General features: G+C 39.7%; 1 protein-coding gene across 2 annotated transcripts in view; it reads right to left on the bottom strand.

Annotated features, from left to right (window-relative positions):
- The window catches only part of LOC126100880 (low-density lipoprotein receptor-like), a 68,259-nt gene that overhangs the window by 20,290 nt on the left and 32,259 nt on the right, over positions 1 to 15,710 (bottom strand). Inside the window, exons 3-4 of one of the 2 annotated variants that reach the window (XM_049911545.1) lie at positions 9,357 to 9,485; positions 4,104 to 4,254 (exon numbers count right to left, since the gene is read on the bottom strand). In XM_049911545.1, coding sequence (XP_049767502.1) covers positions 4,104 to 4,254; positions 9,357 to 9,485 — 280 coding nt within the window. The remainder of the gene's footprint in view (positions 1 to 4,103; positions 4,255 to 9,356; positions 9,486 to 15,710) is intronic. The other variant, XM_049911546.1, reaches the window with a different exon arrangement.

Raw genomic sequence — 15,710 nt, 5'->3', positions numbered from 1 at the left:
CTACTACGACCATCATTAGTCATTTTGCTCCCCAAATAGCAAAACTCCTTTACTACTTTAAGTGTCTCATTTCCTAATCTAATTCCCTCAGCATCACCTGACTTAATTCGACTACATTCCATTATCCTCATTTTGCTTTTGTTGATGTTCATCATATACCCTCCTTTCAAGACACTGTCCATTCTGTTCAATTGTTCTTCCAAGTCCTTTGCTGTCTGTGACAGAATTACAATGTCATCGGCGAACCTCAAAGTTTTTATTTCTTCTCCATGGATTTTAATACCTTCTCCAAATTTTTCTTTTGTTTCCTTTACTGCTTGCTCAATATACAGATTGAATAACATTGGGGAGAGGCTACAACCCTGTCTCACTCCCTTCCCAACCGCTGCTTCCCTTTCATGCCCCTCGACTCTTATAACTGCCATCTGGTTTCTGTACAAATTGTAAATAGCCTTTCGCTCCCTATATTTTACCCCTGCCACCTTCAGAATTTGAATGAGAGTATTCCAGTCAACATTGTCAAAAGCTCTCTCTAAGTCTACAAATGCTAGAAATGTAGGTTTGCCTTTCCTTAATCTATTTTCTAAGATAAGTCATAGGGTCAGTATTGCCTCACGTGTTCCAATATTTCTACGGAATCGACACTGATCTTCCCTGAGGTCGGCTTCTACCAGTTTTTCCATTCGTCTGTAAAGAATTCGCGTTATTATTTTGCAGTTGTGACTTATTAAACTGATAGTTCGATAATTTTCACATCTGTCAACACCTGCTTTCTTTGGGATTGGAATTATTATATTCTTCTTGAAATCTGAGGGAATTTCACCTGTCTCGTACAACTTGCTCACCAGATGGTAGAGTTTTGTCAGGACTGGCTCTCCCAAGGCTGTCAGTAGTTCTAATGGAATGTTGTCTACTCCCAGGGCCTTGTTTCAACTTAGGTCTTTCAGTGCTCTGTCAAACTCTTCACACAGTATCGTGTCTCAGATTTCATTTTCATCTACCTCCTCTTCCATTTCCATAATATTGTCGTCACGAAAATTGCCCCTGTATAGACCCTCTATATACACCCTCCACCTTTCTGCTTTCCCTTCTTTGCTTAGAACTGGGTTTCCATCTGAGCTCTTGATATTCATGCAAGTGGTTCTCTTTTCTCCAAAGGTCTCTTTAATTTTCCTGTAGGCAGTATCTATCTTACCACTCGTGAGATAAGCCTCTATATCCTTACATTTGTCCTCTAGCCATCCCTGCTTAGCCATTTTGCACTTCCTGTCGATCTCATTTTTGAGACGTTTGTATTCCTTTTTGCCTGCTTCATTTACTGCATTTTTATATTTTCTCCTTTCATCAATTAAATTCAATATTTCTTCTGTTACCCAAGGATTTCTACTAGCACTCATCTTTTTACCTACTTGATCCTCTGCTGCCTTCACTACTTCATCCCTCAAAGCTACCCATTCTTCTTCTACTGTATTTCTTTCCCCCATTCCTGACAATTGTTCCCTTATGCTCTCCCTGAAACTATGTACAACCTCTGGTTCTTTCAGTTTATCCAGGTCCCATCTCCTTAAATTCCCACCTTTTTGAAGTTTCTTCAGTTTTAATCTACAGTTCATAACCAATAGATTGTGGTCAGAATCCACATCTGCCCCTGGAAATGTCTTACAACTTAAAACCTGGTTCCTGAATCTCTGTCTTGCAATTATATAATCTATCTGATACCTTCCAGTATCTCCAGGCTTCTTCCATGTATACAACCTTCTTTCATGATTCTTGAACCAAGTATTAGCTATGATTAAATTATGCTCTGTGCAAAATTCTACCAGGCGGCTTCCTCTTTCATTTCTTAGCCCTAATCCATATTCACCTACTACGTTTCCTTCTCTACCTTTTCCTACTGTCAAATTTCAGTCACCCATGACTATTAAATTTTCATCTCCCTTTACTACCTGGATAATTTCTTTCATCTCATCATACATTTCATTAATTTCTTCATCATCTGCAGAGCTAGTTGGCATATAAACTTGTACTACTGCATTAGACATGGGCTTCATGTCTATCTTGGCCACAATAATGCATTCACTATGCTGTTTGTAGTAGCTTACCCGCACTCCTATTTTTTTTATTCATTATTAAACCTACTTCTGCATTACCCCTATTTGATTTTGTATTTATAACCCTATATTCACTCGACCAAAAGTCTTTTTCCTCCTGCCACCGAATTTCACTATATCTAACTTTATCCTATCCATTTCCCTTTTTAAAAATTCTAACCTACCTGCCCAATTAAGGGATCTGACATTCCACACTCCGATCCGTAGAATGCCAGTTTTCTTTCTCCTGATAACGACGTCCTCTTGAGTAGTCCCCACCCGGAGATCCGAATGGGGGACTATTTTACCTCCGGGATATTTTACCCAAGAGGACGCCATCATCATTTAATCATACAGTAAAGCTGCATGCCCTTGGGAAAAATTACGGCTGTAGTTTCCCTTTGCTTTCAGCCGTTCGCAGTACCACAACAGCAAGGCCGTTTTGGTTAGTGTTACAGGGCCAGATCAGTCAGTCATCCAGACTGTTGGCCCTGCAACTACTGAAAAGGCTGCTGCCCCTCTTCAGGAACCGCACGTTTGCCCTCTCAACAGATACCCCTCCATTGTGGTTGCACCTACGGTACGGCTATCTGCATCATTGAGGCACACAAGCCTCCCCACCAACGGCAAGGTCCATGGTTCATGGTTCATATTCTCATAATATGATGAATTGTAATGAGAAATACTTCAGCGAGAACTGCAGTTGGAGTAACATTAAAATAAGAATCATAAGGACAAGATTAAACTAATTACAGCATTGACAGACATATTTAACCAGTCATTCTTCTTGTGCTCCATATGTGAATGAAACTGTAAGAAGCCCTAATAACTGATAAAATAAAAAGTACTCTCTGGCATGCATGTTATAGTGCTTAACAGAGTATTAATATAGGTGCCAAAAACAAAGCGACAGTTCAAACACTGGAAAATATCTGATGAGTTCGTGCAACATTGTAATGAAGTCCACAGCATTCTGAATATTGTGATTCTAGAACATTAAAAAATCCCCCATGTGTCTTTGCATAGGTTTGGGAAACAGGATTTAAATTTTAATCCCTATAAGATGCAAGTGGCTCAGAATTTATGGCTGGGAGATAAAGTGAGTAGGTGCAATTGCTGCACAGCATTACTGGACAGAAATTAGAAAAAAGATGCATTTCTGACAAACCTTGTGAAGTCTGTAGAGGCAAACTTTTGTTTAAATGGATCTATCAATAAATGAAGCTTCTGTTATTACTTGGACTTGAATCCACAGCACATTCACGTAAAAGCCCAGGGTAGTCCAAAAATTGTCATCTGGTATGCTATTGAACAGCCCACTGGAATCGGACAGTATTTATTTCAAGATAACAAAATCCAGCCTGTGAGCATCAATTCTGAACAGTATGTGGCCACAATCAACAATTCCATCATGCCACAGCTGCACTGACATTGCTGCTAAACATGATATGGTTCCAGCAAGGCAGGGCTTCACCCCACATGGCCTACAGTTCAGTAACAACACTGAGGTGTCATTTTCCCCATTGATTACTCTCACAATTCGATGACATCCCATGGTCGATGAAATCAACCTAGTCTTTCACCAATTTTTCTCTGTGGGATTATTGCACTAATAAAGGTTTTTCACAGTTACCCCACAATACTGATGAATTAAAAAGTGTAGTCAAGGAAGAATAGGGGCCATTCCTCAAGAATAATTGAGAACACAGTGAGTTGCTTCTGTGAACAACTTCAGCAATGCAATCCCAGTGATTGAAGCCATTTTTGTGATGTACATTTTAAGAAATATGGTCATTAGAGATTCAGCACAAGCTCAGATAGAAGAAGTAAATTGTCAGTATCTATTTCAAAAGAATCATCATGTAATCAATTTAAGGAAAGCATAGAAAAACTAAATCATTATGGCTAGACATATATTTAAACACTGTTCCTCCATAATGCAGATATGTGCTAGTCAGACCCAGGATGCAACTGGAACAACATTTACTAGGCTGCACATTACACAGTACTTACCCATCTTGGCAGTCGACATGGCCATCACACACTTGTTTCTTGTCCAGGCACGCAACAGACCCTCTGACTGTGCATTCAAATTTGTCACTTGGGCACCGGCGTTGTCCACAATGTGCTTCATCAGCTCCACCTTGATGAACAGCATTTGTCACTTTTTATCAATGTTAATGGACTACTGTGAACTAAAGGTAGATAGAATACCAAAAACAAGAAGAAAAATTTACTACACAGAAAAAAGGGTGCCAGCGAAACATTCCAATCTTCATATTTATTCACTTGGGTCAGAAGCCTATCTGTACCATGCACACAGTTATACACAGAATATACATATTTACAAAAAAAATAATGTAAATGTCATTGACCAAATTTGCAAATCACATGATATTTGTCTAAAATTGAGCCACACCAAGGACACTGTCATTTGCAAACATGAGGTCATTTGTTGAACAAGCAAAAGGACAAAGAGAGCACTGGCACAGGTGTTCCACAGTTTGTTCTCCACACTCCCACTTGCTATCACCTAATGTGAAGCCCCCATACTTTAAGGAAGGATTTCACACCAGTTCTTTAACTGTTGTTGTTGTTGTTGTTGTTGTGGTCTTCAGTCCTGAGACTGGTTTGATGCAGCTCTCTATGCTACTCTATCCTGTGCAAGCTTCTTCATCTCCCAGTACCTACTGCAACCTACATCCTTCTGAATCTGCTTGGTGTATTCATCTCTTGGTCTCCCTCTACGATTTTTACACATCACGCTGACCTCCAATACTAAATTGGTGATCCCTTGATACCTCAGAACATGTCCTACCAACCGATCCCTTCTCTAGTCAAGTTGTGCCACAAACTTCTCTTCTCCCCAATTTTATTCAATGCTTCCTCATTAGTTATGTGATCTACCCATCTAATCTTCAGCATTCTTCTGTAGCACCACATTTCAAAAGCTTCTATTCTCTTCTTGTCCAAACTATTTATCACCCATGTTTCACTTCCATACATGGCTACACTCCATACAAATACTTTCAGAAATGACTTCCTGACACTTAAATCTATACTCGATGTTAACAAATTTCTCTTCTTCAGAAACGCTTTCCTTGCCATTGCCAGTCTACATTTTATATCCTCTCTACTTCGACCATCATCAGTTATTTTGCTCCCCAAATAGCAAAACTCGTTTACTACTTTAAGTGTCTCATTTCCTAATCTAATTCCCTCAGCATCACCCGACTTAATTCGACTACATTCCATTATCCTTGTTTTGCTTTTGTTGATGTTCATCTTATATCCTCCTTTCAAGACACTATCCATTCCATTCAACTGCTCTTCGAAGTCCTTTGCTGTCTCTGACAGAATTACAATGTCATCGGCGAACCTCGAAGTTTTTATTTCTTCTCCATGGATTTTAATACCTACTCCGAATTTTTCTTTTGTTTTCTTCGCTGCTTGCTCAATATACAGTTTGAATAACATTGGGGAGAGGCTACAACCCTGTTTCACTCCCTTCCCAACCACTGCCTCCCTTTCATGTCCCTTGACTCTTATAACTGCCATCTGGTTTCTGTACAAATTGTAAATAGCCTTTCGCTCCGTGGATTTTACCCCTGCCACCTTCATAATTTGAAAGAGAGTATTCCAGTCATCATTGTCAAAAGCTTTCTCTAAGTCTACAAATGCTACAAACATTGTTAAGGGACCTAAAACACACCACTCTGCATTGTGGGCAGCCAGCAAATGTTCTCGCAGTCCCATTAAATCTTATTGTATGGACTTCTGCCAAAAAAAGTCTTGCCTTGCCTGGAGGGAATTTCAGAGTATCTATTGTTCAAAGGAAACTTTTTCTTTATTTTAGCCTAGGCTGTGGAAGTTCATGGCCAAATAGTGGACAAGCTTCAACATTCTCAGCCTTCAGTTATTGTGATACAGGCAAGATAGTAAATCTTCTCAACAGGGTATATTTAAGCAACCTATAATCAACCAGCAAGCTTAGTTCAGAGCAGGGTCCACAGTTTTGGCATGAGATGATGTATACCGAACACAGGAGGCATACTCAGCTACAGATGAACACAGAGCCAAAGCAGTGGTTTTAAGAACTTTTGGTTTAGCTCCCAAGTTTGTGCTTCTTAACTCTCCTGAAATGTTATTCTGAGCACTAGTTTTCTGCTTGGCTTTGGGGCAGTGTTGTCTGAAGTTCAGGGAGTGATACAGAGTTACTCCTATGTACTTTGGAGTGAGATGATGTTCTAATCAGGTGCTGTTCCAAGACACATTCAACTTTCTTGTGGAGTTCCTGTCCCTGGGATGGAAAACACAGAGTAGAGTTTCTGAGGTGTTACACTTTTGGCAGGAAGCCTTACAGTATGTGCCTAGTTCTTTCAGAACACCTTCACGAGTGAGTTCTAAATCTTCAAATATTTTACCTTGGGAGGTCAGGGCAAGGCCATCAGCGTAGATAAAACTTGCTGTGTTGTAAGGAAATGGTTGCTCATTTATATAATAAATATTACACAGCAACAGAACCAACATGCTTCTTTGAGACAAATGATTTTTCTGGATTCTCTGCTTACTTTGTTACCCTTGAAAATCAACAAGAAACATATGATTCTACAATAGTGTTGATGACACTCTGACAAGTTTTAGATCCTTGATGACAGCAAATACTTTTTGTAAGAGAATGTGATGGTTAACTGTATCATATGCAGCACTAAGAGCAATGAAGTTTAGTCCTGTGGTGTGTGTGTTTTCAAAACCATTTTCAGTTTGTGAAGTTAGGCTCAGAACCTACAAAACAGTCTTAAACATCACACTATATGCCCTTCATAAATTCTAAGTAGTTTATGGTGCATTTTGGTAGAAGGTTCCATAGTAGTAAGTCAGATAAAGTATATTCTGCTACACTTAAGTCCCCATCATATAGAAAGGCGCTTGTGCACTGAGAGGCGGAGTTATAGGGAAGAGTGGAGAAGATGAGGTTTGCGTAAGCATCACAACAGAGAGCATGCAAACAATGTCCAGGTTGCCATACCATGTTGCTGTGGACAACAATCAGGTTTATTTGCCTGTGGTACATTATACAAGTGCTGTTCAAAAAGTAAGGTGACTTTTCATATTGCACAGGCAACATACATTTGATTATCAATCATTTTTATTATTATTTTGGTACACATGTCCAAACAGTGAACATTCACAGTTTCAAGTGTACAGTTTACTTTGTTTGTTTTTGACACATAGAAAGGTTAGACGTGTTTTAGTGTACTCGGAAATTTTCAATTATTATACAATATGGAACAAAGAATTAGCATCAAATTTTGTGTGAAAAATGGAACACTTGGTTGACCATGGCATACGGTGATTCTGCTCTAAGTAAAAACAATGTTTATACATGGTACAAGCTATTCCAAGATGGCCAAGAAGATGCCAATGACTTACCTCACTCTGGATACCCCAGCACATCAACAACAGATGATAATATCGAAGCTGTGAAGAAAATTGTTCTTGAAAATTGTCGAATTACTGTAAGAGAAGTTGCTGAGGATGTTGGCATATGCATCAGCTTGTGTCATGCAATTTTTTTTGGATGTTTTGGGCATGAGATGTGTGTCAGCAAAGTTTGTTCCAAAACTTCTCAATTTTGATCAGAAGAACTATCGCATGAGCATCACTCAGGAGCTCTTGAATGATGTCAATGATGATCCTGATTTGCTCAAAAGGGTCATAACTGGTGATGAAACATGGGTTTACAGTTATGACATCGAAACCAAAGCCCAATCGTCCCAATAGAAGCATCCCGGAGAGCCAACCCAAAAAAAGCATGCTAAGTTGGATCAAATCTCAAACTTTTGCTCACTGTTTTTTTTTTTTTCAATTATCATGGCATAGTGCTTAATGAATTTTTGCCTCAAGGTCATACAGTCAGTAAGAAGTATTACTTTGATGTTATGCACCATTTGCGAGAAGCAATATGGAAAAAGAAGTCCTGAATTCTCGAAAAACAATTCATGGCTTTTGCATCATGACAATTCACCTGCTCATTCATCATTGGTTATGAGAGATTTTTTGGCCAAAAACAACACAACAATCATGCCTCAGCAACCATATTTACTGGTTTTGGCCCCTGCATCATTTTCCTGTTCCCAAAACTGAAGAGACCTACGAAAGGACGAAGAGTTTCGATTGAGGAAATAAAAACTGCACCGCTGGAAGTACTCAAGGCTGTACCAAAAAGTGCTTATGAGAATTACTTCGAGGATTGGAAGAAGCATTGGCACAAGTGCATTGTATCTGAGGGGGATTGCTTTCAGGGGGATAACATGAATATTGATGAATAAATAAATGTTTTTTCACAAAAATATAAAGTCACCTTAGTTTCTGAATACACCTCATAATATACATTCAAATCTATAGGGAGAATCATAAATTTTGAAACCTACCTTCCAAACTTCACAAAAGTTCTCCTGTGTATCTTTCAGGCCTAGCACTCCTGGAAGAAAGGAAGTTTTGGAGGTAGGAAACAAGTTACTGGCAGAAGTGAAGCTGTGAGAATGGGTTGTGACTTGTGCCTGGGTTGATCAGTTAGTAGAGCAAAAGTCTTAATCTGGCACAAGTCTTAATCTGCCAGGAAGTTTCAAAATCATTGTATTTGCTTGACAACTGCTTCTGCCTCACAGAATTTTTTTAAAATGTGTAATTTTATAATGCATATATGTGGTTGTATTTGACTGCAGTTAATGGTAAATCAATGTGCACAAAAATAAAATAACTGGTAGGAATGACTAATGTGTGCAGGAGAGAGTTCTCACCATGTAGTTGTAACTTGATGCTAGGTGCTTGAAAAGAGAATGAATCATACTGGTCGCTGGAGGTTAATGGAAGGGGATGCACAGAACAGATGAAGATTGAGGTGTCTTCCCACATGATGTGGACTATAAATGTATTGGAAGCTTCAGGTTGACTGCCTCTGATTGACTGTCACATAATGTCCTTTTTGGTGTTCATGTATATGCTGTCCATTTGTCAAATACTGTCACCCAACACTACATGTCTGGCTCACTACTGCTAAATATTATCAACACTGTGTATAGCCATACATCTGCAAGCTTCTTAATAATTATTTCTACCTGTAGAATATACAGAATACAAGCTAAATATGTGTAAAAAAATTCCAAGAAGTTCACAATTTTGTCGCTGTTATGACACAAAATTTTGAAAGCTTTCAGAGATAGTCACTGTATGAGATGTTTTGTTCTGTGTAAAAATACTCACTATCACAATCCCGCTCTCCATCGCAGACCCAGGTAAGAGGTACACAGTTCTCCTGGTCACATGGAATGCCCTCATATGGCTGGCCACTGCTTCCATAACAGGTTACTGTATTTGAATGACTGTATCCTCCTTTTGAAAGGAAAAGTGAACAGAAAATATTACTGCCACATGGTTTCTATTGTAATGGTCAACTACTTTGTTAGTTCCATAACAAAAATAAGTAGATAGTTAACTACAAATAAAGTAAATAATAACTGTAAGTGGTGTAAGTCAACTGGAAGGTTCCTATTTGGAATGAGTTGCAAGTTTGTATCACAGCATGCAATGATTCATTCAATGTATATCTAAGTTGTATCCACACAGACACAACATGAAAGAACTGAATTTCAGGTTGGAGTAGTGAAGGGGAAATTTTATTCATCATGGAGAGTGCCTTAAGTGAAGTTTATGAAAAGTATACGAGGTGCATTCAAGTTCTAAGGCCTCCGATTTCTTTTCTCCAGACTGGAAAGAGATAGAAACATGCGCATTGTTTTAAAATGAGGCCGCGTTCATTGTCAATATGTCCAAGAGATGGCAGCACCGTATGGCTGATGGAATTTTACTGCCAGCGGCGAGAATGAGAACTGTTTTAAATACTTAAAATGGCGACGTTTTCCTTACTTGAACAGCGTGCAATCATTCATTTTCTGAATTTGCGTGGTGTGAAACCAATTGAAATTCATTGACATTTGAAGGAAACATGTGGTGATGGAGTTATGGATGTGTCGAAAGTGCATTTGTGGGTGCGACAGTTTAATGAAGGCAGAACATCATGTGACAACAAACCGAAACAACCTTGGGCTCGCACAAGCCGGTTTGACAACATGGTCGAGAAAGTGGAGAGAATTGTTTTGGGGGATCACCGAATGACTGTTGAACAGATCGCCTCCAGAGTTGGCATTTTTGTGGGTTCTGTGCACACAATCCTGCATGACGGCCTGAAAATGCGAAAAGTGTCATCCAGATGGGTGCCACGAATGCTGACGGATGACCACATGACTGCCCATGTGGCATGTTGCCAAGCAATGTTGACGCGCAACAACAGCATGAATGGGACTTTCTTTTCATCGGTTGTGACAATGGATGAGACGTGGATGCCATTTTTCAATCCAGAAACAAAGCACCAGTCAGCTCAATGGAAGCACACAGATTCACCGCCACCAAAAAAATTTTGGGTAACCGCCAGTGCTGAAAAAATGATGGTGTCCATGTTCTGGAACAGCAAGGGCGTAATCCTTACCCATTGCGTTCCAAAGGGCACTACAGTAACAGGTGCATCCTACGAAAATGTTTTGAAGAACAAATTCCTTCCTGCACTGCAACAAAAACGTCCGGGAAGGGCTGTTGCCTGGTCTCCTCCCCAAAACAACCCTCCAGACACTTGAAGTTATGCACAAACTATTCTGAGAAAGCTTACTTATGAAGTTTCAGTAAATGGCTTTAAATCATGATTCTAGGGATATACTATAACCCCCTGCATGTCACTCCCATAGGAATTGTGAAGTTAAGATTAGATTAGATTAGATTAGATTAATTACAGCATGCACAGAGCTTTTAAACAGTTATTCTTTCAGCACTCCACATGTGAATGAAAAGGAGTCAAACCCCAATAATTGGTACAATGGGAAGTACCCTCTGCCATGTCCTTCGCAGTGGTTTCCATTGTGTGGATGTATATGTAGGATTGAAAGCATCAGTGGCATAAAGATGGAGTTGGATACTGCATAGTTTGGATGAACAACAGAATACCACTTTGAGAGAGAGTAGGTAGCCAATACCCTGATGAAAGATGTTGCTGAGATTTTCAAAGACTGATTGATAATAATTATTGGTGCAAAGGGGCCATTTAGTAGATGACAAGTTTACAGAGGCTCGATGGTAAAAGATGCCATGAAACTGTCAACCACTAAATTGTTGAAACATTTAAATTACTTTTCTGTCCAGTGTTATGAGTGATTTCAATCAAAATGCCCATCATCAGATTGCTGCCTTTCATAGATATACTGCAGCTATCTGATAATAGATGTTTTTTGCAAAATCTATAATGCCAAGGAACAGTAAAGTGGGTTAAATGAGTCAACAGTTTATTGGTAGGTAGCAGTCTCATAACTTATGTTATCAGCATATTCACATAGTGGAAAAATTACTAAAGGATAATGTCATGGTTCATCACAGATTAAAACACTATGCATGATAACCTATACCAAATGAAATAGAAGAAATTTCATGACATTGAATTAATACTGCTAGCAAGAAAACTGCACTTTATCATTGTGAAGAAATAGTGTTATGGAATAAAATAATTTTTAAGTACTGTCTTGATAGAATAATATACAGAATATGTTATGGAACATGTAATTCACATAAATTTTTGTTTCTAAGATTATTTATATGTATTACTTACCTCTTAAGAAATATTTAAATAATTACATTACATAATATACAGTTTAATCGGTTTTTGAAAACATAATGTAATTGGATAGACAAAAAAAATCTCCTCACCAAGTGGTGGCATGAGAACACACATGCAAAAGGTGTTATGTATGCGAGCTACTTAGATGTGGCATACTGATAATAATGGAGAGTATTCCTGTCTTTCCTCTCATCCTGTCTGGTAAGTCTCCCCTGACCCAGGGTTATGGGTCACTTTTATGAACTCTACTCCTTTCCCTAAACCTCATAAGCCCTTCTCCTTCACCCCTCTTCCTTCCCATTTCACTCTTCTGCCAGAAGGAGGCGGCACTGGCTTCAAAAGCTTGCATATGTAATACCTTTTTATAAGTGTGTTCTCCTGCTGCCACTTAGTGAGTAGATTTCTTTTCTATCCAGTTACATTATACACAGTCTGTTACTGAATTTGTGAAATAGAATACATTGCTTCTCACTACACAGAGGCGGCACTTAGCATTACATAGGCATATCTGAACTAAACTTAACTCCATCCGAACACACTTCAGAAGGTCCCATGGTACCAACTGACAGCTGACTGGCATCAATGGATGCAGATATGGAGGGGCATATGGTCAGTACCCAGCCTTCCCCAGCTGTTGCCAGTTTTCAGGATGTGGCCTTGTGTGAGTTGTGCTTTTACGGATGTGTGTGCCTTTTTTTTTTTTTAATTTTTTTTTTTTTTATATATACATCTGATGGATGGGACACTGAAAGACCTGACTCGAAACAAGGCCCTGGGAGTAGATAACATTCCATTAGAACTACTGACGGCCTTGGGAGAGCCAGTCCTGGCAAAACTCTACCATCTGGTGAGCAAGATGTATGAGAGAGTTGAAATTCCCTTAGACTTCAAGAAGAATATAACAATTCCAATCCCAAAGAAATCAGGTGTTGACAGATGTGAAAATTACCGAACTATCAGTTTAATAAGTCACAGCTGCAAAATACTAACGTGAATTCTTTACAGATGAATGAAAAAACTGGTAGAAGCCAACCTCGGGGAAGATCAGTTTGGATTCCGTAGAAATATTGGAACACCTGAGGCAATACTGACCCTACGACTTATCTTAGAAGATAGATTAAGGAAAGGCAAACCTATGTTTCTAGCATTTGTAGACTTAGAGAAAGCTTTTGACAATGTTGACTGGAATACTCTCTTTCAAATTCTTAAGGTGGCAGGGGTAAAATACAGGAGCAAAAGGCTATTTACAATTTGTACAGAAACCAGATGGCAGTTATAAGAGTCGAGGGGCATGAAAGGGAAGCAGTGGTTGGGAAGGGAGTGAAACAAGGTTGTAGCCTCTCCCCGATGTTATTCAATATGTATATTGAGCAAGCAGTAAAGGAAACAAAAGAAAAATTTGGAGTAGGTATGAAAATCCAGGGAGAAGAAATAAAAACTTTGAGGTTCGCCGATGACATTGTAATTCTGTCAGAGACAGCAAAGGACTTGGAAGAGCATTTGAATGGAATGGACAGTGTCTTGAAAGGAGGACATAAGATGAACATCAACAAAAGCAAAACAAGGATAATGGAATGTAGTCGAATTAAGTCGGGTGATGCTGAGGGAATTAGATTAGGAAATGAGACACTTAAAGTAGTAAACGAGTTTTGCTATTAGGGGAGCAAAATAACTGATGATGGTCGAAGTAGAGAGGATATAAAATGTAGACTGGCAATGGCAAGGAAAGTGTTTCTGAAGAAGAGAAATTTGTTGACATCGAGTATAGATTTAAGTGACAGGAAGTCGTTTCCGAAAGTATTTGTATGGAGTGTAGCCATGTATGGAAGTGAAACATGGACAATAAATAGTTTGGACAAGAACAGAATAGAAGCTTTCAAAATGTGGTGTTACAGAAGAATGTTGAAGATTAGGTGGGTAGATCACATAACTAATAAGGAGGTGTTGAATAGGATTGGGGAGAAGAGAAGTTTGTGGCACAACTTGACTAGAAGAAGGGATCGGTTGGTAGAACATGTCCTGAGGCATCAAGAGATCTCCAATTTAGCATTGGAGGGCAGCATGGAGGGTAGAAATTGTAGAGGGAGACCAAGAGATGAATACACTAAACAGATTCAGAAAGATGTAGGTTGCAATAGGTACTGGGAGATGAAGGAGCTTGCACAGGATAGAGTAGCATGGAGAGCTGCATCAAACCAGTCTCAGGACTGAAGACCACAACAACAACAACAACAATATTGATGAAAATATAATGTAATTGGATGGATAAATATCTATTCACCAAGCAGCGGTAGGAGAATACACATACAAAGGTATTTAAATTGCAGTCTTTTGGAGTTAGTGATTTCCTCCTCCTGATAGAAGGGTTGATGGGAAGGAAAGAGGGGTGAAGGAAAAGCACTGGTAAGGTTTAGGAATGGGGAGAGTTCAGAAAAGTCGCCCAGAACCTGTGGTCAGGGGAGACTTACTGGACAGGATGAGAAGGAAAGACTGATTGATGGGGACTGCATCGGACGTGACTTGAAAACCTGAGCCCTTAAAGGTGGAAGATAGGGTACTATGCAAGACAGAGTTTACTGTTAAAACATCATTCATGAGTTAATAAGAGCAGAAAGCTGAGTGCACTGTGTTGAATATGCAGGACTGTCTCCTGCATATTCTGGCCACCACATTTATGTGTATGTTTCACAGGCCAGGTATGACCCCTGCCACACCTAGAAGGTTATCTGTAAACAGACGAGGCAAGTTACTGCATACAGTCAAGCCTCCAGCAGTTGCCACAGCATCGGGGATGCCAGTCTTGCCACTACATGGTGTGCGAATTGCAACACACACCACTGCAGCCGCAGGCACTAATTTGCATAGTCACATGCTCACGTGATACCATCCATGTATCCTTCAACAATCGTGTACTTAAGTTGGCACTCTGCCCATGGGAAGCCAGTTATGTCCTGAACCGACAGCCACCTCAAGTCTCTGCTATGGACACTGCTTGCAGTTGCCAATTTGCTGTCCAGCAAGATGCCAGGCTGCCCTCATCCTGAACCACATCTGACCTTGAAGTTCCACCAGCCACTCCAAGGGCACTGCTATGCAATAATTGTCGTGACTACCCACAAGCTCATCATCTTTTGGGACCGTGTTGTTACCAGCAAACTGCCTACGAGCTCTCATCCTGATAAGACTGTGTTGTCACAGCACCTCCAACTCATCAGGAGACTGCCTATCAGCTAACCACCCTTATGGGACTGTGTGATTGTTAATTCTCCCTGTGTCCAAATAGATTGCTGTTCTCAAATTTTGTACACATTGTTCACAGAAGCTGTATTTAGCTTAGTTCTCGTAATAAACAGTTATTATTCTAAGATGTATGTCTGCCTTCAGCAAGTCTCACTCCTCTAGAAGAGAATAGAACACATTGTATGCGATAGAGGTGAGAGGGGCAGGGAAAATTTTCTTCATCCTCTTTTAGTTTTCTGCATCCTTAATTTTCTAACCTATCTATTCTTCTGTGGCCCCTCCCACCTCTGCCACATGCAATGCACTTAGCTTTCTGCTCTTATTAATGGTGCACAGTGTTTTGGCAGTAATCTCTGTCTTGCATATTACCCTATCTTCCATCTTTAAGTGTTCAGTTTTTCAGATCTTGCCCACTGCAGTCCCCAACAATCAGTCTTTCCTTCTCATCCCATCTGGTAAGTCTCCCCTGACCCAGGGCTCTGGTAAATTTTTCTGAACTCTCCCCATTTCTTAAACTTCACCAGTCCTTTTCCTTCACTCATCTTCCTTTCCCTTCAACCTTTTTGCCAGAAGGAGTCACCGGCTCCAAACGTTGCAGATTCAAATAGCTTTATTTGTGTATTCTCCTGCTGCCACTTTGTGAGTAAATTTTTAATCCA

This window comes from Schistocerca cancellata, chromosome 9, assembly GCF_023864275.1.
Source record: "Schistocerca cancellata isolate TAMUIC-IGC-003103 chromosome 9, iqSchCanc2.1, whole genome shotgun sequence".
NCBI lineage: Eukaryota > Metazoa > Arthropoda > Insecta > Orthoptera > Acrididae > Schistocerca > Schistocerca cancellata.
The sequence above is the reverse complement of the archived record's forward strand: the minus strand, read 5'-3'. Positions and strand labels throughout refer to the sequence as shown.